The following is a 27,743-nucleotide window of genomic DNA, read 5'->3' on the forward strand; positions in this document are numbered from 1 at the left end:
GGCAAGACTGAATTGCCAAACATAGTTCCATAATTAACATACTACCCAGACATGGTCATGCATAATACATCACACATGCATAAAAGCACACGCGCACACACACACACATACACACAGCTCGTTACATGTTAATGCTAATGCCGGATAGGGCGAGATTGTGAATATATTTGTATATATAATTGTACCAAAAGAACTATTTACCATAACACACAGTCTGTATTATCCAGCATGGTAGTTATTGAAAAACAGCAATGGCAACAGTTAGCACTAACAAACTAAACGATTTAGATTTTAAATTGTTTAAAGTCTGGGAGAACTTCATACTAATGGTTAACAAGAGGTGGACCGAAACATTGAAGTGTGCCAAAACCGCCACACACAACAGTACCATTAATACACTAATCCATGCACCTGCAGAGCTAGAGCTTTGTGATTTAATCAATTACGCAATTCAATTGATGTTTCGTTGGGTCAGCTTTCCATTCAAATCTGTTCACACTTTTTAAATTATTTAAGTAAACTTTATGTTGTCAAGTAAACGTTAAGTGGTCTCAAATGAACACATAAAAAAAAATAGAAAAAATAGAAACCGCTTCTATCTTAAACAAATACTCCTGTTTTATAAGAGTATTACTGCTTATTTTCATTCCTTTTTTACCAACTTTATTCATTATAGTTCCTCATCTAGTGTACCAGGGGCGGGGGTCAAAAATGACCCGCGCTTTGATTAATTAAAGCTTCTGTTTTACCAGCGCTTTATGTTAAATGCTACGGTCTGCTGCTGTGCAGGTATGAACGTGTTACATCAGTTCATTTATACCTGCGGTGAAAGCAAAAATGGATTTCCTACTTTGTTGCACTGCGCAGTGGTTCCCAAACTGGGGGTCGCGGAATAATTTCATGCGGTTGCGAGAGGGATTAAAAAATTATGTCTTTTTTTGTGATTATAATACACACTTTTCATTATTACAAGTAAATGCTATAAATAAATAAAGATTTGTAAAGATATTACTGATTAAGTGTGAGTGTCAGCTCAGCCTTTTTTAAATTAAGAAATACAAAAGCTTGTTGACCGATGTGTAAGGTGTATTGAAAAGCAAGGAGATTATTTTGGAAAATTATGTCACCGAGTTACTAAAAGTTAATTAAAAAAAAATTCTACAACCAGAATGAGAATAATTTTTGACTGACCCTCATACATTACAAAGCTATAAATGAGCCTAATGTGCTCAGTCATAAGATCGATCCTTGGTAAAAAAAAAAAAAATAACTTTTTTTTTTTACCTCTTCACCTTCAAGTGTCGCCTTACAGAAAACTTTACCATATTAGCAACTATACATTTGGCTTTGATGTAAATGAGTCATTACTACAGTATAACAGTGATCGCATATAACAAACAAAGTCCAATAACATAAACCCTGTGTCTCTCTTTAGTCTTTATGTGTTCGTATAACTGCAGCATAATCCACGAGATGGTTTCAAGAGCACTTCTCTCTCTCTCTCAGAGCTGAGAGGCTTCACGAGTTTGTCTGAGTGGAGCGAAACTCCTGTACATTACACTATGATGATGTTGTGAAAGGTGTTAAGTTTGTAAAGACTGGGACTGAGGGAGAAGGAAGGCGAGGTGAGTTCATCTAAGAGTAGCTTTACTCTTGAGCCGCCGCTTCTGTCTCGCTGTCGGAGGTGTTATCGGCAGCAGCCTCTTTTTGTCTGCTGCGTTGTGGCGATCGATGCGGGTCTCCACCTCCACTGGCAGAGTGAATTTGTGAAAACAATCTATTCCACAGCAGGAGCATCACTGTTGGTTATAGGGGCGAATATTTAATGCCTGGACTCTTTACAGGTTGCTTCACCTCAGTAAATTTCTTATGAATTCACACACTGCAAATCAAGAGAAATGAACCGAAGAGTAGAAGAGATCATGTATTTAAAAAAAAAAAAAAACACATGTCTTGACTGACTGTTATCTCCTCCCGGGCAAAAAGAGAACTTTTTTTTTTTTTTTTCAATTTCAGAAAGCAAGATAACTTCCAGTCCAGTAACTTTAACCACAGAACAGGACTGCCCTGACGATTAATACAATATATGACACCTCACCATCTCACCCAAAACCAGTTCTTTTCCAAACTGTTGCCTCAATGTTAAAGTTACATACAGAACATCTTTGTATGCTGTAGAACTGCAATTTTCCTTTATTGGAAATAGGACGGAAACCTGGTTTGCCAGAAAATAAAACTTTTTAAGTGGAAGACTTCAAGTAGACTTCGAGAGTACTGAAACCAACCCTATTGATCGCCTTTGATCACGCACTTGAGATGGTGTTATTATAACAGCAAATGTTCCTTCCTTCATTCATTTTCCTTCCTCTTTTTTTTGTAGTAGGAACGGCAGCCACATCACCCATGATTTTTTGCCAACACCATCCACAAATTTCCATCTGAATCACCTTCAGTCTCTCCATCTATTCCCAAGCCAACTGTGATATAGCTTTGCTCCAGGACTTTTAGGGTCTGCCCCAGGGTCTTGTTTAAAGTGTCTGATACCAGCTCTATCGGTGGCATTACTTCAGTCAGCCGCCTAAACTGGGTCTTTACAATTCAGAGAAGCATGATGCTTTCCTGAGCTCGTCTCCTTGGTGCACAAGACAAACACAGCCAGAGGAAACCTCGTGAACTTTTCCTTCCTGTTCTTGCAACCTCAACTTCCCGGTCAGGGACGTCATGAGATCATGGACACAGCGCACTTTATTGAGAAAACTGTGCTTGACTCACGACCACAGGGGTGGTTTCACAGTCCACACTTGCGTGGTCCCGTCAACGTTTCAGTTCCTCCTTGCTGTATTATCAAACTGTTTTTCAGCGCTGCACCTAAACCTGGATTCAGGAGCACGTACTAAGATCTTAGACAAATTAGATCGGTCTTCCACCTACCTGTTTTTATTTTTGCCAAATAGATTGTAGAGGTCTGACTGGTGTATCAGGTCAGAAGTGTCACAGACTGCCATCAAGAAAATCCCAGCCGGAAGCAGAAAGAAACGAACTAATTTTACCACAAAACCCCAGTGTATGTTGGTGATACAGGAAGCACCATCCTGACCACTTGTTTCCTATTAGCTCCAAAGTCAGAGGCTTGTGATTGCCAGGTCAAAGTTCTCCTTTCACAGTTTCACGGTCTCGCTGCAGCAAAATCTACAGCTAAACCGTAGGAGGAGGGGTTCCTCTGTAATGCTGGTGATAAATACTATATTAGTACCCCACCACACTGGTCACAGGTGTGATCGAGGTCTTGGCCGGCGTAGATGCACAGACTTTAGATTTTTAGGTCTCGATGCGGTTTATTTCCAATGGCTTTCCTTAGGCGACTGTAACGGTGAAATTAGTCAAGTTTTATGAGGCGTTATATATATTTAAATATTCGTATATATATATATATATATATATATATATATATATATATATATATATATATATATATATATATATATATATATCGGTGGTTTTAATGCCAAGCTAAAACTGAAAAAAAGATTACAAGCCTATTTACAGCCTCACATTTATTCATGGGACTGTAGCTGGAGTTGGAGTAGTTCTTGTTTGTGTGTGTGTGTGTGTGTGTGTGTGTGTGTGTGTGTGTGTGTGTGCGCGCGCGCGTGTGTGTGTGTGTGTGTGTGTGTGTGTAAAAACACAGCTTGAAATAGACATTACCAGGAAGCCCTCAAGGCTAAACCACAAAAGGGGAAGTGAGCCTGATGTGCCTACAAGAAGAACTTGCAGTAACAGATACGGCATAAACAATAAAGAATAAATAAATAAATAAACAGAGATAAATCGCTCTTTAATGGTAAAGACATATTTAGTTATTTTATTTTTATTTGGAACTACTGGAAGTAAAGGAAACTAAGAGCTACTGTACTATGTGGTGCGCAGTGAAGAGAAAGAGAGAGTGTGTGTGTGTGTGTGTGTGTGTGTGTGTGTGTGTGTGTGTGGTGGCATTTTTTGACCACCGGGCCCCTTCCTCTTTACGCTTTAGTAACTTCCTGTGCTTCTTGCTATTTATTACACATTAAGGCACGGTTAATAAGCAGGCGATCCCTCTCAATGCAGGAGTCGTATAACGATTACTAGATGGACAAACAGTTTTAGCCGCAGTAACAGGAGTAGAGTGATCACCTTCCCGTTGCTGCTTTACTTTTTTTACCTACAAATGATATTTTAATCCTTTTTCTCAGGCTGTTTTTTTTTTTTTTTTTTTTAAGTGCACGATAAAAACGACGTGTTGGGATATACGCTACGAGAGAGCATCCGTTTCAGGACAAACTTGACAAGCTGATTCTAAGACCTGGAACTTGATGGCGGATGGAGGATGGAAGAGGGAGAATGGAGGATGCGATGTCTCAGGCGGGTTTTCATGTCGTCGCCTCAGCAGCACCCAAAAAAAAAAAAAAACTGGGATCATCTCCTTTGAGCTGACACGCGCCGCCGATCTGGCTCTAAACTCGCTGCGTGGGATTTTGCACGTCTCCCGTTTCATGCAGAGCGATAATGTGTTAACGGAACATTAAAGCCAAAAATAAATAAATAAATAAAAGTGTAGAATCGGCTTCGTCTAATGCTTTCTTTTGCCGTCTGCTCACATTTCCTCACGCTCTGCCAGTCGAGCGGTCAGTGGGAGTGCAGAAACGGAAAGACGTTAGAGCTCGTGCTGGAGGAAGATAAGAGCACGAGGATCCACAGACTGGATTCCGATACAAACCCTGACATGGAATTAAATCTCACGTCTTAATAACGGTTAAGCTGTTTTGTGGTGGTGTTATACTGATCGATACACATTACTGTCAAGTTCGGTGCCAGAGGGTCCCACACACACACACACACACACACACACACACACACACACACACACACACACACACACACACACCTACAGTTAGACTGAAGATCACATGCTTGATTGAGACTTGTTTTCTAGAATATTCCTAATCGAGAGGACATTCCAAGAGCCTCTGCTCCTTTTAATCTTTAAAACCTCAGAAAAAGAAGACATACTGAGTCCATTTCACCATTTCTTGTCCTTAAAAAAAAGTCCTTAAATGCTACCACCACACCTTAAACATGAACCTTGAACCATCGTCTTAAACTCTACTGGGTGTGAGATGCTGAGATGGTTCCTGTATTTTCATAACCATGCATGCGTTCGTCGTGTTACGTTACAAAAAACTCCAGCAGCTCATAAAAAACCCTGCAAGGCCCTTAAACTTATTTCTGCCCCAAGGGTGCTGTACCATAGCAGAGCCTGAACTCTGACCGCAACTTCCTTACAAGCTGGGAAACATGAGGAACTTCAGAAGAATTTCACAGAGCTGTAATGCGTTAAGACGAATAAAAACTTCTCCTTTAAACATGATCCCTGCTCCTAATACAACACAGAAAGAGTTGTATATTTATTTATTTTTAAAAATAATCATTTTAAGGCATTATAAAATACAGAGCAGAGTACGCTCGTCTACTTCAAATACATTTCATTTTAAAGAGAAGACACAGTACTGGAAAAAAAAACTCTTCTCCCTTCGTCACTTTAAATTACATTCAATTGTGTAGAATAATGAAATGGGAACAAATGTTTTACTGTGGGCAAAAAAATCTTAAAAGTTAAAAGATATAATTATAAAAAAGGTTAGTTTATGTAACAACTTAGCAGCAGCAAGCTCATTTCCCCTCTCGTCTGTTGTCCAACCTCTCAGCCTTCAGCATCATTAGTATATTAATCACCGACCTGATCATCCGTCATCATCTGCACCCGTTTTATGCTTGAATGATTCATAGATCACTGTGTGGCTTTTAATTAACAAACGCATTCCTCTGAAACTGGTCAGGTACAGGGAGTGGACTGAGAATAAGGGACAAAAAGTCCTCCAGGAGGTATGAAGAACTATTCCTCAAAACTACATTAAAAATAAAAGACTGACTGGCTGAAGAAATGAGGAGTAGCTGAAGACTTTTGTCCTAAATTCATGGTGCAGAACTGTATAAATAATATTTGATCTGTTTCTTAGCTGTTTATGACATAAATTCACATATTTTTTTTAACTGAGGATAGATTTTTTTCCCTAAATCAATAAAACATCTTTAAAAGAATCATTCTGTTTCTTATTTAAACCCTGTATGGTACAAAGATTGTACGGGATGTGGATAGAGCAGCAACATGAAGATTTAGGATAAATGTACTGTAGCACTTCACTAGTTGAAAATTTAACATTATGATTTGTTTGTTTTTTTAAGAAAGTCTTAAAAACTTTAATTGCCAAAAAAAAACACTCTTCTTTAAGAAAAAAGAACACAGGAGGGTTTACCCTTTTAAAGTCAAGCAGCAAGAATCTGTGCGGAAACATACTGTAGCACCGGACTGATTTATAAAACAACTGCTTATACTTTTTAAAAAAGTGTAAATTGTGACTGCTGAATCGTAACATGGGAATGACGTCGCAAAGATGAAAAACTAAAATGTGCACATTATTACTGTATTATTATTATTATTACACAGAAAGAACAAAAACAACCATAAAAACATGTGATCTTATAAATCTATGCTATCTATTGCCTGTGCAAAAAAAAACTTTTAAAAACTTTTTTAAAAATTGTAAAAAAAAAAACATTTATTTAAAGTCATGTTTGTATAATTTAATACATAAAATGTAATAAAATTTAGTTCATCATATTGGTTGTGTGGAAAAAGAAAAAAAGGATGCGTCACCCTGTACTGCACAATCCTGAGCCATATATACACAGACTTATATACATATACACCCTCTCACAAAAGTAAATACACCCTTCTAATTTCAGCGTTTTTAACGTTTTAGTATATCATCTTAATGGACGATACTGTAGAAATGAAACTTATATCTATATATACTCAGCAAAAAAAGAAACGCCCCTTTTTCAGGACTGCGTATTTCAACAATAATGTTGTAAAAATCCAAATAACTTTACAGATCTTCATTGTAAAGGGTTTAAACAATGTTTTCCATTCTTGTTCAATTAACCATAATTAATTAATTAACATGCACCTGTGGAATGGTCATTAAGACCTTAACAGCTTACAGAAAGTAGGCATTTAAGGTCACAGTTCTAAAAACGCAGGACACTAAAGAGACTTGTCTACAGACTGTGAAAAACACCCAAAGAAAGATGCCCAGGGTCCCTGCTCATCTGCGTGAACGTGCGTTAGGCATGCTGCAGGGAGGCATGAGGACTGCTGATGTGGCCAGGGCAAAAAAATCGCCATGTCCGCACTGTGAGACGCCTAAGACAGCCCTACAGGGAGACAGGAAGGACAGCTGATCATCCTCGCAGTGGAAGACCACGTGTAACAACACCTGCACAGGATCGGTACATCCGAATATCACACCTGCGTGACAGGTACAGGATGGCCACAACAACTGCCCGAGTCACACCAGGAACACACAATCCCTCCATCAGTGCTCAGACTGTCCGCAATAGGCAGTCCATGAGAAGGAGATGCACTGCAGTACTTCAAGCAGCTGGTGACCACACCAGATACTGACTGGTACTTTTGATTTTGAGCCTCCCTTCATTCAGGGACACATTGTGAAACATTTATAGTTTATGTCTTATAGTGTTAACTCTTTTAGTTTTCATACAAATATTTACACATTAAGTTTACTGAAAGTGAAAACAGTTGAAAGTCAGAGGACGTTTCTTTTTTTGCTGAGTATATAAGGATATATTTTATAGTCGTCTATGTGCAGCTTGTATAACAGTATAGATTTACTGTCCTGTGAAAGTAACTTAACATACAGCTATTATTGTCAAAAGTGCACCCTACAGTAAGTGATAACAGCTGTAGATCTTAACCAAGCAAAGTCACGTGACCTATTCATCATGTTTATGTGTGTGTCAGTGGCTGAGTACTGTGTGTCTCACTTTTCATTTATACAGTATAATAAAGTGGTTGCTGAAATGTCAGGGGTGTAGATACTTTTGAGAGATATTTTTTAGTTTTTCTATTGAGCCCTATCTATCTATCTATCTATACAAATAAGAGCGACCACAGCAGATATACTGTATTTCAGACCTTTGGAAAACACTGGAGCAGGCAACCTCATGATTCCGCTGGGACACGAACTTCTCGAACTGCTGCTCGCGCACCTTAGGGGAGGGAATAAAGGGCAGATGTACATGATGGCTTCATGCTGCGACAGGACAGTACGACTGACATGAGAGAATGCACTCATCAGTAGCATTTACAAAACAAAATAACTGATCAGTGGAAGAAAAGTGGACACTACTGACGCTGTATGTGGTTGAGATTTCGTTCTTCTACCGTAATATTTTTATTCATTTTCAATACAAATTATTTTGTGCGATCTTTTCCTTGACAATTTCGATCCAACTCCATCGACGTTTAGAGGAAAGAAGTTAAACTAATAAATGAATAATCCTTTCTGAAATTCCAATTCTACTCCTACTGCTATACAAACACAGCGCTCGAGTGGAGTTGCTCATTTGTATGTATGAGAATGTAGATTGATTTTCTCATCAAGAGATGTAACAAACACACTCCTTACCTGCTGGCCTGGAATCGGTGTGGGTGAAGAACAGCTTTCCTGGGCTTTGGAGCTCACGATCCCACCTGCGTGGCCGCTAATCGCACATCCCTCCTGTCAGTACAAACGCAAAACACACTCGCGTTATTTTTTTTTCTCTTAAGAACTAACCAACCGGCGCTGCTTTTAACAGGATCTTCCTTCACGTTTATTCCACACCTTCGCCTCTCTATTAGACTCTTTCTGAATGATGATAATTTATGTGTGTGCGTGTGTGTGTGTGTGTATGTGCGTGTGTGTGTAAGAGAGAGAAAAGAAGAAAAACTGGCCAAGTCAGAATCGCTTATTCGGCACTCCTCCTCGTGCGGCGCTCCGGCCTGGAGCTTTCTCAGGCGTCATGAATAAAATATCAGCATGCAGCGCAACATCTCTATCAAACGCCGCCGATCAGGAGGGAGATCAACCTTCTACACACGTCCGTCCCCCCCCAAGCACACACACTGACACACACAGCGCGCTCTCATGCCAGAAGCATGTAACGCTCAGGCGTGTTAAGTGTCCGGTCACGCTTCGGCGTAAAACAGTTTTCTCGTTCTGATTCCCTGCGGCTGCACGCGCACGAGGGTGAGAGGCTGTTTAATCAAACCTCCGCTTAAACCTGATTCTATCCCAGGTGTGTACATGTGTGTGTTTGCGCGTGTGTGTGTGTGTGTGTGTGAGAGAGAGACAGCACTACTCGGAGAGCCTCAAAGGTGCCATGGCAACAGCTGCTACACGAACAAAGAAGCAATTAAAGGCCCTCGGCTGAGCCGGGCACATCACACACACATCACATACACACACACACACACACACACACGCTTTCTGTTTCAGATGTGCGAGTAAAATAAAGCTGATACTCGACAGTCGGTTAGCCGCTAAAAAATAAATAAATAAAAAATATCACACTTTCCGTTAAAAAAGCTACATTAACACGCCTGAACTCAAATATGCAGATTCTCAAAACCCATAACTTCACGGATCCTAAAATCAAATACCATTAAACCGCACGCTACATATAGCACACAGTACACTACGCGCTTGTTCGGATCCGATTTCCTCTGGAAGTCGAGGTGATTTTATTAAGATCTTACTCGCAGGGGTTTCACTCACATCAAATTCATCGCCTGTGTCATATTTTTGAATGCTTGCGTCTGATGAAACGCGCAGGTAATAAACATCCTTCAGAAGTGACATCATTACTTAAGAAAGCGCTCGCTCAAAAGTATTGATATTACATGCAGAACGATCGAATATTCACAAAACATTTTAAAAAGCATCTCTTCGGGTAAAAATAGAACAATCGGAGCGATCATGTGACCTGAAGGCTCGAAGCGTGTCGGTGTGTGTTAAAACAAAGTCGCTTAAATTTATTTCTTTTTTTTCTTTTTAAAGCATTGAATTTTTAATGGTGGGACCATACGTGCATTCAAGCACACACACACTTCCACGGAGATCACTTATCTCGTATTTATATCGATTGCAACTGCTGCAGACGTCGTCCAGACGTGTAACGTTACACTACAGACATGAATCCGGAAACCGTATCCGGTCTCAACGCATCGTTTTGCTGTTTAAAAAAAAAACAAAAAAAACAAAGCTTTTCCTCCGTGACTCGAAACTTAAAGAGGGTAGAGACAGGCTTCAAAAAAAAGAAGAAGAAAATAGCCATAGTGGATGGAAGCCTTTTTTAAAATCGGAGGGAAAAAAAAAGAAAAGAAAAGAAAAACATGACTGAGACGGGGACAAAAATAAAATCTTGTTTTTCCTGAGCCGAGTGTCAGGGTTGTGGGGTCACGTCTCCTCTAGCTGAAGTGCGTCAAACATCAATGTGACTTTAAGGTCAGGAGTAAAGGAAGCAGGACTGCATGGTGACAGAGAGAGAGAGAGAGAGAGAGAGAGAGAGAATGTAAACAAATGAAAGGGATTTCAGAATTAGTTTTTTTTTCTGATCTGCGACATTGTGTAATATTTATATATAATGATATTTTTAGATATTTTAACCCCCTCCTTACTGTAATAAGTAATAAGACAGTACACTTCGAAACAAGACACACTGAATTGCCTTCTTCGCTAACTTTTCGTTCAGAGAGAAAAAAAATACAAAGAAAAATAAATAAAGTAAGTCCCCACAGGAATGTCACAATACTTTAGACACGTGCAGAGTGGGTCTGTCCACGGTGACGTGTTTTATCAGTTGGACATACAGTATACTGTGTATCAGAAGTCCTTGTCATTATTCTTCAACTTAGAGAGAGAGAGAAAGAGAGATAAGGCTTCCCACTTTTGTTTTTTAGACAAGGGTTACAAAAGTTAAATGTAGACTGGTGGAGAGAGAGAGAGAGAGAGAGAGAGAGAGAGAGAGAGTGGTTCTTATGGAGTCGACTGATCAGGAATGGAAGCAAAAAAATAAATATATATATATATGTTTTTTTTATTTTTTATTATTATTATTATTATTTCCTCCTGGGAAGCTCATCACGTCACCTACGTGGGGCAAACGTGTGCTGAAAGAATGTATTTATTCTGATGAGATGGAAATGATCAGATCGTTTGTTTACTGTACATGAGTAATATTTACCTACTGAACATCAGATCATCATCCTGATCGGGGCGGGTCAGGTCAGAGTGATCTGATTTTCAGCTAAAACAGAATAAAAGTGCATCGTGTGTATTTGTAATCGCCTCGATCGTAACATCCTGACCCCATCGAATATCTGGATGAACTAAATAACATAACACATAAAGAATGATGGACATTATTACTTTGTCTATCTTTCTCTATCTGTCTAACTAAAACATAGTGTCTGTTTTTTTTCTTTTGACACTATGTTTTAGTTAGTGTGCTAGCTCCGCCCACCAGCCTCTGATATATGAAGATGCACCATTTTTCCAAGAGCTCATATTTAAGGTACGTACAGTACTGTTAGTTATTCAAATTCACCTTGTCCGTGATTTTGTTGAACGGATGTCCCACATATACCTCAAATTATCCGCCGGTGTTATCAACTACTAGGACGTGATTACTATCAGGAAGTGATACATTACTTGATCTTGTAGCCGTATAATTGTCTCTTTTTATGCAGCTCATTTTTAAAAGAACGTCCAGTCCTGAGGACACACTCGTCGCTCTGAAACTGCAGGTGAGGACACACAGAGACGGTTTAATTTCCTGTTGAATATGGAGCGACTCGGGGTTTGACAGCCGGCCTCCTGGTTCAGATCGATCATTAGAGTCGTTGTCTTTCTTAATTTACTAGCTACACGTCTCTCTCTCTCTCTCTCTCTCTCACACACACACACACGCACACACACACACACAGACATGTGTTTGTCGTGGTATTCTTAACACTGTAGATAATATTGCTCAACATGACCAAAGCTGAACACACACACACACACACACACAAACACACACTTCTCTATGAGATAAGCCAGGATTATAGCCCAATTGTGTGTGTGTGTGTGTGTGTGTGTGTGTGTGTGTGTGTGTGTGTGTGTGTGTGTGTGTGTGTGCTTATATGTGATGACATCGTCCTCTCAGAGGTGACACCATCATCATTAATCCAAATGCTAGAAATATTTTTCACCATCTAGAAAACAGTCCACACACACACACACACACACACACACACACACACACACACACAATCCACAGTGACATCATATTAATCAGAGGTCAAGCCAAAGCCAAAGATTAGCGCCGCATTCATGAAAGCCCTCAGAGAGAAAACGCCCCGTTCGCGTCACTCACGCTGACGAGCGTCAATCAGGTTGCTATGGCAACAGCTCCAGGGTCAGGATCTCATGATATAACTCTGAAAGCTGATGTATATTCATTTCCCCTGTGAGCACACGTGTGAGTGCACACACGCACATCACACACACAACCCCGTGTCACACGCTGTGTAAATAACCGTGTGGTGGCTTTTATTATTGATCATCACACGTCACTGTTTTGACCGGACGCCTGGACAGATACTGTATACTGTCCATACACTTTTAGTTATACACAGTTTAGTATGTAGAGCAAAAAATAAAGGCGCATTACAGAGGCAGGGGAGAACAGAGTGTTAGATGGCAATCCATCACGCTGACGTGCAGGTGAGAGAGTTAATGGAGAATGACCACTTAAAGGACGAAAGCTTAAAGGGGTGCTGGAGCCGTCATGAAGGAGAGCACAAAGAGAGCCGTGGGAAATATGGCAGAGGACTTTCTGTATTATACTATTGCTCTCTCAAGTCCAGAGAGAGAGAGAGAGAGAGAGAGAGAGAGAGAAGAAGAAGTAAAAGTGAGGGAGGAGTGAGAGAGAGAGAGAGAGAGAGAGAGAGAGAGAAAAGGAGAGAGAGGAGCAAGAGAGAAGAAGAAGAGAGAGAGATGAAGAGAGAGAAGGCGAGAAAGAGAGAGAGAAGGCGAGAGAAAAAGAAGAAGAAGAAGAGAGAGACAGAGAGAAGGAGGGAGAGAGAGAGAGAGAGAGAGAGAGAGAGAGAAGGAGAAAGAAGAAGAAGAGAGAGAAAAAGGGAGAGAAGGAAACAGAGAGAAAAAAAGGAGGAGAGAGAGAGAGAGAGAGTATACTGGTAATGTAGAAGACCTGAAAGAGGACAGAGCTTTCTTACAGAACACTACTTAAGATTTGGTGTGTTGTCCCTTTTGAGATGCTTTTTGTTCACCACGAAAGTAAAGACTAATGCGATCGAGATCAGGTTCACCACAAACAAACCAATCCAGAGAAAAAATGAGAGAAAAGGTGAATGTAAAGGGATTTCTGGATTTGTTACTTTATTAGGACGATGTGTCATATTTATATATTACAATATTTTTACATGGTGTTTTACAGGAAACCGACAGGAATCTTTCCGATTAGAGATTCTAACTTGACTGTTTAGACGGACGCTGATCCGATATATGTTTACATGCACAGAGCATTTCATCAGAATATAACTTGTGTATACTGACATGTACAGCGTGGGTCTATACACTGTGATGTGTTTAATCACCTGGACATATAACAAAAGAAGTTTTTTTTTCATTTAACTTAGAGCAGGATTAGACTTCCCACTTGTCCATCTATGATTGGCTGGATGCTTCACAACGTGTAATATGTGAGCCAATCAGAGATTCCTTTTCAGCCAGAGACCAAAAACCAGTAGATGAATGTCTGAAGACTGTTGTGGTTATTATGAAGTCTACTGATCAGGAATGGAAGCTAAAAAAAAAACAATAATAATAATAATAATAATTAATAAAGATCTTCCCGAAAACTCGTCACATCACGTTATGTTTCCCGTGCTAAAAAAAATATTTATTCTAATAACAGATAAGCCAACTTAAAAGAACGACGCTTGTAAAGACGGATTATGCGATCGAGATTGAGACCTGATCACTACAAACAAATCAGATCCAGTGTTTTTTTTGGGACGGGACGGAGAAAATATACAGTAAAGGGTATCGGAGCGGTTGTTCTGGTTTACACCCGAGTGCGACTGCTGTGATCAGATCCGCCTAAATGAACCACGCCAAAGGGGAAACAAACCAGACCGAACAAGGCTGGAGATGAGATTGCGGAGATGAGGGTGGAAAAGGCTGTAATATCCAATTTGTAATAAAAAACGAATGGAAAATTCAGGCAACAAAACAGAACTGACTGCATTAATCAGCAACATAACAGCGTCCGCAGATCGGTAGAGTGAAGAGACAAGACGAGACTAGGGTGTAAATGTCCTTATTGACTTTTACATCAGGAAATCAGACTGCAGGAAGTGACATGAATGATGAAGATGATCGGTTTGATGACTTGTTTTCCGCTTACAAATTCTTAATGAACAAATTTATTATTTGTAGGCATAAAAAAAAAGTTTGTTGGCATCTTTCAGTTAAACCAGGATGAAACATTTTAATGTAAATTAAATTAATTAATTAATTAATTAATTAATTTAAAAAAATTTAAGCCGATTTAAACTTTTAAAGTTAGGAGTTATGCCTGGAGTTTAAATATGTACAAGAAGTGTTCAAGACAAACAGGGACCTGTGATGAAAATTTTCTTGTGAATGCAGATTCAAAACCGACTGATATTTACACAAGATTTTGGTGATGAGACTCTTTTTAAAGAAGGCTGTATGTCCGTGAATGGCTGATTTCACTTCTGTCATTCGCACGAACACTCACAGCGAGTGGAACATCTGATCAATCAACATATAACTTCGTCATGTTGTCCACTAACTGTGGGAACTGTCCACACAATCATCACCTGCACATTACAGGAACTCGACTGGGAGTTATTCCCACGTCCTCCTGACAGTCCTGACCTCGCTTCAAAAATAGGCTTCTGGCTTCTACAGTCTTGTCAATCCATCCATCCATCTGTCTGTCTCGTTCTCTCACAGACATACCTCTTCTTCTGAAGAAAAGCCAAACCTTCAAGCTCGAGTCTAAGCTCAGAGATATTCCCCATCTTCTGGGGACCGGATATAAAACCTTGATCACACCTACAACTGTAAGTGCGTCAGCCGTGTTCTTAACCACAGCTATAAAATGCCTACATGCTTTCCGCTGCATCATAAAACAAAACAATAACCACGTCTCCTCTTCCCACCACCCCCACTTCACCCCTACACACACACACACACACACTCCTCCTCCTCCCTCTCAGTAGTTAAAAACGACTGTTCTTTCCTTCCACAAATAAAAAAAAAGGAAATCACTGCACCCTTCAAACAAGTTATTATTATTATTATTATTATTATTATTATCGAGCACATAAGGAGGCTGGCTGGTAGTTAATTTTGTTTAGAAGTCAATTTTAGCTTTTTGGCTCAAGGACCAAATTATTTTCAAATCAGCCAAAAACAAATATACTTTTGCTTCCCTTAATTGCTGATAGAGGTTACAATTAAAACTTATTTTAAATAATTAAAAAACTATTTTTTAATTAAACCATTTAAAATGTTCAATAATTTAATAAAATATTTAATATAAAACTGTTAAAGTGCAAAATGCAAAAAAGACATGACTCTTTTTTTATTTTATATTTTATTATTTCTTACATTAAGTACTGACCTTCCTTTAAACAACAACAACTGTACGGGCATGTTATTCACAAGTTCTGACGCGTATCTTTCTTGTTACACATGGTTACTCACGACTCAAACGTCTGTTGAATTCTTTGTCTCTTTTTTTTTTTCAACATCAAAATTCAACAGTTCTTGCAGTTTCTTGCATAAATCCACTGTGGTTACAAGTCGTTTGCTGTGTCCTGTAGCTTACGGTCTTAAATTATTTGTTGTATCTTTTAGCTTACGGGATTACGGTCAAAAGCTTGTGTTCTCCACACTTCCGTATCTTAACAACAACTAACGTGCGTGATAGACATGCAGCTACACAACTATGGAATGATGTAAAAAAAAACAAAGAATAAAGTGATGTCACAGTACAACTTACAAGTATCATACTACAGTAAGTGCTTAGCTAATAAACTAAATGCTTAACTAATAAACTTAATGCTTAACTAATGAAATAGAAATAAACACAACAACAAATTTATAAAGTTAAATATGGCTCTTACAACAACAATATAATAATAATAATGATAATAATAAAGCAGAACATCTTTGGCTGAAGAAATTTTATATTGCCAAGTTAAATGAAACGAAGCTTATGTATATATAATAAAGCTATAGCACAAGACGTGATTCTTGTCCTCATTTAAGTACATGAATATCAGGGAATTAGCATTATTTGGCAACCCCTAGTGAGAACAGAGCAATAAAAGGAGTAAGCGAGGTTGTTTGAGCGGAAAAAAATGTGAGAAAGCGCACAAAAATGCATCAGGAATGAGCCTTGAAACTGTCGCACTATGATGAGAAATGAGTGAGATTTATAACGCAACCCAAAAAAAATCAACCTAAAAGTGGGACTGCTGGAATCCCACATTTATCTGAACGCTGCACGGTTACACTATTTTTAAGAGGATTAGTCGTTAACATTTCTATTCCAGTTTCAATGCAAAGTTTATTTCAAAAATTTATTTACATGTTTATCAGCTCAGACATGACGTCTAAAGTGTGTTGGTTTAAGTTAAGGAGATTTTAACATCTACGAATAAAAAGGGGAAAAAAGGACATTTGTTTCAATTTGTGGAAAGACTCAACACTTGAGGTGTGTGTGTGTGTGTGTGTGTACAGTAAATTATACTCGCAGTAACATGAGATAATTTACATTTATAATAAGATCAGGTTTTTAAAGCTTTACACGATGTTACGCCTCTTCTCAGGTTTCTTGTTTACAGCTTGGTTAAACTCCCTCCTTAGGTCCCTATAAACCTATACACCATATATACTACTGTATAAACTATACATACAAGCCATGTTAGTGTCGGACCAACGAATGTGTTTGTGTCTACGTGACTTTTGTATATGAATAGAGCAGCATACACTTCTGTTAAATCATATTAAAGCTGCAAAAGCTCTGCGATTTGTTGCAAATTTGATGCAACTCGATTCAGGGACTCAACAAGTGAAGTCGGCAGAATTCACATCTGGGCGAATGTGAGAAGCGGGAAAACACGGCAGCGCTCCTGTTCCTCTTATTCACTGTGATCACACCTGAAGCTCAGGGAATCTACAGAGGAGAAACAAGGTCGGAAAATGTGTTTTCTAATAAGAAGTAAACAATTCTCTTCCTGAACAAATGATGTACTATAATAAACAAACAACTAACATACAGATTAACAGGATTTCTTGATTCTGATTTTTTTTTTTTATTGATTTTCAATCGCAAGTGGCTGACTGGTCGCTATCGACTACCTCGACAACCTAAACCTTATCAATTTTAATATCATCTCAAACTGCAGATAATCTTTTTTATTTTTGGTTTGCTTAAATAAGCATCAATTTAATAAAGACACACAAATACTGTTCCTTAAAATAACTAATCAGTGTCTCTAACTATATACCTGCTAAATTGTAAAATATCACTAGATCCTCCTTCTGATTTAAATTGTTTACTAAATTTCTGATATTACTTATTTGGCAAAGAAAAATGTTAACTTATCTTATGGTCGTCATCTCATCTACCTTCTTGTGTTTGGCACAAGTGGCTCATCTTCTCCCTCTGGAAAAACGTACATATGACTTACAGAACAAATCTGAACTATTCTGGCGGATATGGTCCCTTTGTGAGATCTACTTAAACAATCATGACTCTTTCTTTATCTTTTATGTTTTCTTTTACCGGACTGTTGTTGTTTTTTTATGTTCAGTCTTTTATATTAACAGATTATTGTTTGTGTTGAAATGTTTACTGTGGGTGTCAATTGTATATTGATCTGGCTCTGCTTTTTTGATGTTGTTAAATATCAATAAAAATAAAATAAAAAAGAATTTTACTTCTAACACAAAAGTCTTAATTTCTGCTCCTGTGTCTAAATAAAAACAATCCTTGCTTTCATATTTCCGGTGCACAATAAAAGCAAAGCTTATCGCGATCAGATGCTGGAGGCAGTGAAGCAAAGTCCAAGGTCAATATTTCACAATCAAATGTTTCTAATTTATTATGGTTTAACAAGATGTAGATTACATAAGAGCCCGCCACCTTTATCTCACTGAACTGCTCAACTAGAACAAAAGAAACCCAACCCCCAGCTTGGAATTCCTACTCGGAAAATTGTGACGACGTCTCCTTGACCCCAAATTGAAGTGCATGAAGTCGTGTCGACACGGCTGCTCACTACCCTCTAGAAAGGGTGTTTATTTTAGATCTAATCAGCATGAATACACAGTGACTGGTTACATACATTGTCTTAAGCGGTTTAGATATGCGTGTGCGTTAGTAATGACTCAAAAAAAGATTTGTTAAGTTTGATGAACAAGATTCAAATAACAGGGTCTTTGAATGATCCAAACTTCCCACCACTAGTGCACGGTTATTCCTAATCTGTAGCTTGAAAATGCTGTGATTCCTTGTTCTGTCATCCCCTAGGCAAAGCTCCAAACATTGCAGTTAGGAGATGTTGATTTAGGGTAAAGCATAAATGCAAAGCTCAGTGAGGCTTTATCCTTACTACATCATGCTGCTGTCTGTTGCTATAACATACAAAAGTACATAGTCAAGCTTTAATGCACCAAAAAAAAGTACATTTTATTTGGAAACTTAAAGGGAACAGATAAATAGTCATTTGCACAAGCTTAAGTGTGTGTTGCTTCTGTGCGGGTCACTCGCTCCGATCAACAAGTCAACCTTGACGAATCATATCTTCACGTGTCTCACTCCGTACACCCCATATGGATCATGTTTGAGGCATCTTAGTTCCAGTGAAGAGAAATTTCACTGCTACAGCAAAGAGAGACATTGTGAAGTTCTTTTCCTCGTGTTGTTTTTTAAACAATCCCACCTACTGAGACTTGGTGCCATCGCAATTTTGTCAGTCGGGTTTACAAGATTAATGGCAGGCTTAGTCATCACGCACGCAGGAGACTCAATTAGTGCCGACGCACAGCGGTGGCCGCGGCGTGCATTAAACACAGCTGACTAATATAACGATACTTCCTGTCCAAATATTTACAGCTGCGCATATTATCGGCGGTGTTCTCCGACCTGAGCTTCATCCTACGGCACGATCTAATTAAATCTCCTGCTTCTACACGACAAACACGAAACTCGGTAAAGCTTCCTTCTACAGACGTGCAGGGGAAGTCCTGGGCTATTTTCAGAACGTGATGCTGATGACATAATCCAGATGAAAGGCTGCGAAACCAATTATTTTATGCCCCCCCCCTCCTCCCTTAAAAAAAAAAATTTAATATAAGACAAGCTTTCCAGAGCAAACGTTCTCGATCTGATTCAACTCGGGGTTAAATTTTAATGTACAAACTACAGGTTATTCAGTTCTGCTGTTCATGTTAGACTGTAATAATTAACTATAATCAACACGTCAATTCAGCACTACAGATTATTAGAAAAGTGCCGATGAATGGTGTGAGAAAATAAACAACAACGACATGCCCTCCAGGTGAGGTTACCTGGAAGCTGAGTCAATGTGAGACGTTTCCAGAAAGACAATGAGAAAGAAGTCCAGTTGACGTGACTCAGTTTCCAGATGACGACGAGGTGGGTGTGCAAGTTAAAACAGCACACCTCAAAGTGACACACCGCAGCCAGATGGCGATTTCTCTGTTTATTAAGAGACCAAAAAAAAAAAAAACATTGTACACTTTATCTGATTACAGTTACAGTTGCATGGAACATTTGCAAAACAATATGTTCATCATCTTCACCAGCCTCTTTTTTTTTTCCTCTCTGTCCTCTATCCTCTACTGTTTCAAAGTGCAGACAAAACCAGTTCACTATACAAATTGATTCTTCCCTGTAATAAAAACATGTAAACTGAAACACAGCTCGTTCTAGAAAAATAAATCAACACCGACTCAACAAGCAGATTTAAGTTTTAATAAGAGATCATTTTATCTACAATGAAGGCAAAAATAAAAACAAGTTCATTTTGGCTACTGATGATTAGAATTAGGTGCGGTTATAGCAATTATATCAATAAGACAAGACGTACTTCCCAGAACTGTGTGCGTGTGCATGTCTTTATTATGTCAGACTTAAAGAAGTGAAGTATGAGCGTGGGATCCTGGGATCGTACCAAGATTACATCAGCACAGCTGCTATCCGCACCCTACACACAAAGCTGTGCGGGAAATGAGGTTACATGAGTAAGGACGGAATGTAAGTGAAACAGAGAGAAAGAGAGAGCGAGAGACAGATGTAGACATGTCAACTGTGAGAGAGAAAGATGTAGAGAAAAAAGAGAGAAAAAGAGAGAGATTCATTATGTCTGCTTACAAACACTCGATGCAATGACATCACAGTTTGTGTTTTTCCATCCCTCCACCCGTGACTTGTTTGTCCTTTTCTCTGGACATCCTTTACTTCACATTCATTCTGTCTTGAAAAAGGGGCCATCGGCTTCCTTACACATTTGTGTGTGTGTGTGTGTGTGGTGTGTGTGTACTGAACCATGGCAAACAAAGTGTGAAGAAAGGAGGACACTTTCACCCAGAAAAACAGCCTGAAACTCTGAAGAGTTATGAGCAATAAACTATGCAGTAAAGCCACACACACACACACACACACTTGAAAGACAAACCCATTTTTATCTCCTGACGGTCACACATTGAGGTGTTCCCTTATGCTATGGTTTCTTTTATAACTTCAGCAGAGGCGGAGCACAGCCGGTGGAGAAGCAGACGCATCCCTCTGTCATCTAAATCTCTCTCTCTTTCTTTTTCTCTCTCTCTCTCTCTCTCTCTCTCTCTCTCTGAGTATTTCTGAGTAAGACGCACACAGCCTCTTCTGTCCCGAGGCGATCCGATTTCTCCACTTTTCTCTGTAAAGTGTGTTGTCATTTGGCTGTAAAGCAGATTAGTGTATAATTATGTAAACATACTCAGCATGTCATCGTGTGGAATATATACAGTACGTTGCCGATGTTCTGCAGTCATCGGCTTGTAGAGACTGTTTTTATCCTTTATACAGTGAAACTGTTTTACATCAGGAGTGAATCTGCATAATAAGTGTTAATGTTCCTTGTTTTGATTTTATCTAAAAGCTTTCCCAAACCCTCGTCCTGGTGTCCCTGACCTGAGTACAGTCCCCGACTTACAAACATCCAAGTTACAAACACAGACATTCGAGTTTTCCGAAGATACAAATGGACTGCAGATCTACAGCCTTTCATAGGCGCAAAAAAAAAAAAAATCGTATATCCTATGTGTGCGCATGTGGCACATCGTATGTGGATGCAGGAGAAATGAGTCGGCATCGCTGGTTTCAATGATGCAGTCCGGGAGTACGGTGATAATGTCTCTCCTGTAAATTTAAGCGCCCACTAAACATCATGTAGCGCTGTTTCCCCTCCAATGTCTTCCCAGGTTTTCTTTGCGTCACTGGGATGCCCCTAGCGATTTTAAAGGCGCAGTCTTGCGAGGCTTTAAAAACCTGTGTTTGTGGGTTTTTTTTGTCTTTTATGCTTTTTATTGTTTTGTTTGTGTCAAAGGTGTATAAGACTTTCTTGGTCAGACTTACAAACGAATCTGACTTACAAAAAAATCAGACTTACGAACATGCTCCCGGAAACAGAGGGCTTCAGAAACTCCTGATATTCTGGAAAATTGTAGAGACAACATACCACAGAATTGCGTGGAAAACCACCAGCGAGCACAAATTCTGCATGCAGAAATGCAGCATACGAGGTCATGGCAGAATGGCTAGACTGGTTCAAGTTGACAGAAAGCCTTTAGCAACTCAAATAACTCAAAAAATACTCTTTTGTATTTGTTGCGAGCAGAAAAATATCTTGCAACAGGTTAATTCTTGAGGCTGATGAGCTAAGATTAAACAATACAAACTGTGACTTGTTATTAGTGCTGCACAACGAATCACATAAAAACCTAAATCACAATGTGAACCTGTGCTATTATTTAAGCACAGCAGGATCCAATTTATTACAAGTAATTTAATGAGAATCTATGTAGAGTTTGTCAATAATTATAACAAAATATTTGTTTATTATTAAAAAGAAATTTAGTTTGCAAATAATTATCCTCTTAATAAGATTTATATATATTTATCAGCAATCATTTAGTGTTTTTGGTGTTTTGGTGTTATTGTCAATTATTTGGTGTTGGTCCAGATTATTACATTTAAATAAAAAACTGCTAGTTTACATGGTTAAATAGCACACAGTTTAAATCACAATAAAGCAATACATTGTGCAGCTGTACTTGAAATGGAAACAGATAAGAGAACGTTGCCTGCAATCATTAGTTTGAAAAAAAAAAAAAAATCAGCTTGAGTTGTGATGGACAAATGTAGGCCTAATTTGCTTTCCTGGCTTTTTCTTAAATTGTAATTGATCCCTCATACAGCTTCTAATTATCCTGATTCCTTTGATTGACTTCAAAGATTTTTTATTTAATTATAAGATTCTTCAAGTGGCTTAAAAGATTTTATTGATCAGCAAAATAATGATCCTCATACCAATCATTTGGTACTGTAAATGATGTACTATTTTCTATATACTATTTCTAATAACTTTATTAAAATCTTATAAGTACATTATAAATACTTTTAATGAATGGTTGATCCAATCAAGCTGAGCCTATTTCACTTAAGCTGAAGTTATAGAGCAGCTCAGTCAAATTAGCTGCTGAAATGAGTTCCTAACCTAAATACTATTTAAAAAAATTTTTTACACTGCAAACACGTCAAAATAAAATATGCATATGTATGCATTTATTTGTTATAAATAAATACTATCCTAATCCTGAGCTTAATACATGATCTTCCCCAAATTCTGCCAATAACATTTCAATCATTTTGTCAAAAGCTTCAAATCACAGTCAATTTCAGAAGACGACTTACCTGAGTGACAGTGTAATTCATACGTTGAAATTTAAAGTGCTTAGAAGTCTGGCTGTTGTCGACGATCGTTCCTTATATTTTACTCAAAACTGCTTTCGGATGTTTCATTTAGTCAAATAAATCTACACACCTGAACTAACAATGTTAATTTCATAGTAAAAAACTGACAGAAGCGCCATTAAAACCTAATCAGAAAATTCCAAACAGTTCAAAAGACCGCAAGATCCATACTGTTTTACAAGATTTCATCAAGCCGACTACAGACGTAATAAAAAGCTAAGACATTTCAGTTTATGAGAGGCTTAGATCTCATGTAATGAGTCTCATCTGGGGCAGAAGGCAGTAAAATAAGACTAAAGTAGTCCTGTTTCAGAGAGCGGAGAAGAAATCTGACCTTTCCTGTCCACTGTTCTTTTCTCTTTGTAAGTCAAAATCAATTAGGAGGAGCAGCAGCAATGCAGTTAAAGGAGAGAGCGAGACTAGAAAATAGTAGGGGCCTGAATTCTGGAACACAGACAGCCAAAAATGACAAAAAAATTATTTTGATAATATACTCTGTAAATATAATATAAATATTACAGATATTTATAATACTGCTTAAAAACAAAAACTGATCCATTTTACCAAAATAACATGTTTTTTTTTTTAACTTGTCATTTAAAATTTTCTTAGATTGCTGCAAATTGAAAATGATGATTGGCACAGACGATTCCTCGACTGGGTAAAAACTAAAGATGCACCGAAATGAAAATTCTGGGCCGAAAACGAAAACGAAATTTTTGGATGCACTTGGCCGAAAACCGATACCAAAACCGAAAATGACTTCATTAAAAAACATGTTTAAAATATTTTCTTTTTGTTTGTATAAAAAAAAACTACAAATTAATTAAAATTATTGCAACTTTGCTGTCTTCATCTGAAACTTTGAAGTGCTTCCAAACCGCCGACATACTCCGTGTTTGATGCGTAATGACAGCGCGAACGAGACGGGAGGATGGAAGAGGCGTGGCGACAATTTCGGCTTTTATTTTCGGCGCTTTCTTACGTTTTGGCCGAAACCGATAATGCTATTTCGGCCGAAAATTTTCGGCGGCCGAAATTTCGGTGCATCCCTAGTAAAAACTACTTCGTGATTGGCCCCAATGATTCCTTAATGAAATGAAATAAATGATTTCTCCATGAGGTTCAAATTATTCCCTCATGAGGTTCAAATGATTGAACCAATTCTATTTCACGTGTTGGGACTTTTTTAGTTCCATCTCACAAATTCAATTTGAAAAATGTTTATTTAACTTTATACTTCAGTAAATCATGTGGTGTAAATGATACCGCCATTCTCAAAGAAAACTGAAAACGCTAAATGCATGGTACTGTACATCGCCACATGAAACAAACCCCAAGCAGTGCATGTAGCAATGTCATAAAACCACACTAGCTAAGGAATTTTCTTATGACATTTTGATGGCTGTTTTGTACCGTTACACTCCACGACAAAACAGCCATCAAAAACCTTCAAAACAAAGAAGAGTTGTCTGTACAGACCAAACTGCTGAAATGAAGGCACAAAAAAAAAAAACACTAATGAGCAGAACTGACTGACTTGATCAACAGAAAATGACTTGCTGAGTTTCCCAGGCTGCCGCACCGCTCTTAAACAGACAAAACAGTAAATAAGCTCAAGCCTACAAAAGAGCGCTTCAATTACTGGAAATATACAACACACCACGCTTCACGGTCCCTCTGTGATAACTTGAACGATTAGCTATTCATCAATTTGTTAAGCTATTGGTTTTCAATTGAATCAGCAGGCTTTCAAGGGTCTTGCTAAAGGTTCTCAATTATGATTGAATGCTTCATAAATATTTTATTTGCAACGTGAAAGGCAGAAAAATAGAAAGGGTGGCTAAAGTGGTCAGGTTGTAATTGCCGACTGTGCGAGAATGTTCTGAGATCTGAAACCTCGCATATACTTCCATTTATAAGTATAGGTATATGTAAAATACTTGCTTATCACAAAAAATAGCCACATTCCCCTCTAATAAAGTTTTAATACTGTCTGGTCTCAAACACATACACACACTCAGTATGCACTTTGTGCATGTCCAGCTGCAGGGAGATGATAGCAGCTATGATGAAGAGGCTGGTGAGATAAGCCAGGATGAGAAAAGACAGATGTGAGTCTGCACACACACATGCACACACCTCCATCTGTAATATCTCACTTAACTGTGGCAAAGTTGCTTAAGTGTCTTACACAGTGCATGAGTGCCTTCCTCACCGTTCTACAAATGCACACCGTCCTATGTTTTTTTTATCAGCAGACATGTATTTCATAACTTGAATTATGAACACCACCAACAGTGATCATGACATTCTTTAACCTTTACCACACATGCGAATCAATCTATTTTCCTAGTTTAGGATAATAACATACCAGTGCTATCTATGTCTCCCTGAGCGGAAACCTAACCAGAGCACAGGACGTGATGTCACAGAGCTCGGTAGTAACCAACTGGCCAAATCCTTCTGAAAAGTGAATGGGATTCAGCTCAAATCTCAGAGAACTTCCAGGGGGGATTTAAAAACTATAATAAAAAAATTATACAATAGCCTACACACTATAATAGTATTAAATTTATCATGTTTGGCATTACATGGTTGTGGTTTCAACATAAAAACACAACAAAATATAATATTCCATGCTGTAATTGTGAACTGCAAATATTCTGGAGCGAGCGCTTTGGTGTCGGTTCAAACGTTCAGTCTAAATATTTTATTGTCTTGACAGATTTCCACTGTAATGCTTGCTTAGAAAACACAACACTATTTGCACAAAAGCAGCAGAAAAAAATAAATGCTCCCACGCTTTGATGCTTTTGCTATAAAACTATAAACCTTGCTTTATGCTCAGGTAATCGTTACGCTAAATGCAATACAAGGATACGGCGACTGCAGGCATTTGCTAGTACTTATTTATGGCATGCAGAGATTGTGCACATGTTCCCCAAATCGAAAGAGAACCGGGTGTGATGTAAAAGCACAGACAAGATGTTTCCTGACTCCTAAAAAGCTACATATGTAGTTGTGGGCTCTTGCATGCACAAAAGTGATTTCCAAAAGCTGACAAGATACAGATAAATGACACAGCCTCTACTACATCCTTCAAAGCTTTCCTTTTTGCTAATTTCAATTTCACATTTAAAGGGCACATATTGTAAATTGTTAAATGACATATAGTAATAATCACTTTTAATTATTTCTGGATACAGAAAAGTTTGTACACACTTTTTAATTCCATGTTTTTTCATGATTTTCCTGGTGATTTGTGAGGCAGGTAACTTTTAATTAAGTTCTCTGTAGCAGTTGTAAGTTTTGGTCTCACTTTCCTGGGATGGTTTTCCATGAGAGCCAGTTTCATCATGTTGCTTGATGGGTTTTGCAAATGCACTTGACTATACTGTTCTTGTAAGAATTATTCCAGACCAGCTGAACTTTGTGTTTTAAAATAACACCTGACTGTTGTTGGTGTTGTTGGTGTTGTTACTTAATAACCTAATGCCATATGTGTTATTTCATAGTTTGAACTTTCGTCTGGTACAGTACTTATATGATTTACATATGTACAGTACTAGGCGTACCAGTACCAAATGTTTTCTTTATCTATTTTTGTGATAAAAGTGTTTGAACACAACGGTCAAATGTACAATCTAGTATGACATCATTCCAAAAAGAAAAAAGGGAGGGGGGCAATGTGCTTAGCCCCTGCTCCGACTCAACTCCAAAAGCAGCGTTTTAGTGACGTCTCATTTCCTGAGTTCTGATTGGCTAGGAAAACGCACTTCTGCAAAGGTATTCCGCTAAATCTTCCAAATTCATTCATATTGAGTCTGGGTTTTGCAGTTGCCAGGAGAACTGTACTTGTCTGACTTCATTGTGCGAAGCGTAAAGTTTGGTGGAGGGGGAAGTATGACATGGAGTTGTTTTTCAGGAGTTGGGCTCGGACCCAGGAACCTCTTAATGCTTCGGCGTACCAGGACATTTTGGGCAATTTCATGCTCCCAAATTGGTGGGAACAGCTTGGAGATGGCCCCTGAACAAAGTCAACACTCAACACTTGTGGGATGAATTCGAACAGAGACTACGAGCCAGGTCTTCTCGTCCAACATCGGTGTCTGACCTCACAAATGTGCTTCCGAAAGAATATTCAAAAATTCCCATAAACACACTTCTTGACCTTGTGGAAAGCCTTTAGAAGAGTTTAAAGCTGTAATAGTTGAAAAGATCAAGGACTAAACCCTATGGATTAAGAATTAGATGTTACTCAAGTCCATATGCATGTAAAAAATAAGCGAATAAATACGTTTCCAGGGCAGTGTATCTCTGGGACATGTCTCATTGGTCCTTCAACGTTTTTCCTGACAATTTTGGGGTTAATGCGTTCCATATGGTCTATTTGGTGTCTTATATCCCCCCATAATTTCCATTAAAGGAGGAATGGAGTCTGTGTTCTTATGGTTGAGGCTTATACAAACCTAAGAAAAGGACGTTTAATAGGGCACCTTTAATGATGGCTTAAATAAAAATTTCCTCCATTTTTACATCACTAACCATAAATAGGAAATACCTGCAAAAGCTGTAAGGGTAAAACTGAAGAAACCTCAAACTGTGTCACACCTAATTTGTGTAGAACTGAGAAAAATCCAAAATTAAATGTCATC

General features: G+C 38.4%; 1 protein-coding gene across 2 annotated transcripts in view; it reads right to left on the reverse strand.

The window, feature by feature from the left end:
• The window catches only part of galnt1 (UDP-N-acetyl-alpha-D-galactosamine:polypeptide N-acetylgalactosaminyltransferase 1), a 138,961-nt gene that overhangs the window by 82,761 nt on the left and 28,457 nt on the right, over window positions 1-27,743 (reverse strand). The window contains exons 2-3 of one of the 2 annotated variants that reach the window (XM_053487722.1): window positions 8,586-8,678; window positions 8,093-8,166 (exon numbers count right to left, since the gene is read on the reverse strand). In XM_053487722.1, coding sequence (XP_053343697.1) covers window positions 8,093-8,123 — 31 coding nt within the window. In that variant the 5' untranslated portion in view covers window positions 8,124-8,166; window positions 8,586-8,678. The remainder of the gene's footprint in view (window positions 1-8,092; window positions 8,167-8,585; window positions 8,679-27,743) is intronic. The other variant, XM_053487723.1, reaches the window with a different exon arrangement.

Source organism: Clarias gariepinus, chromosome 26, assembly GCF_024256425.1.
Source record: "Clarias gariepinus isolate MV-2021 ecotype Netherlands chromosome 26, CGAR_prim_01v2, whole genome shotgun sequence".
NCBI classification, from domain to species: Eukaryota; Metazoa; Chordata; class Actinopteri; order Siluriformes; family Clariidae; genus Clarias; species Clarias gariepinus.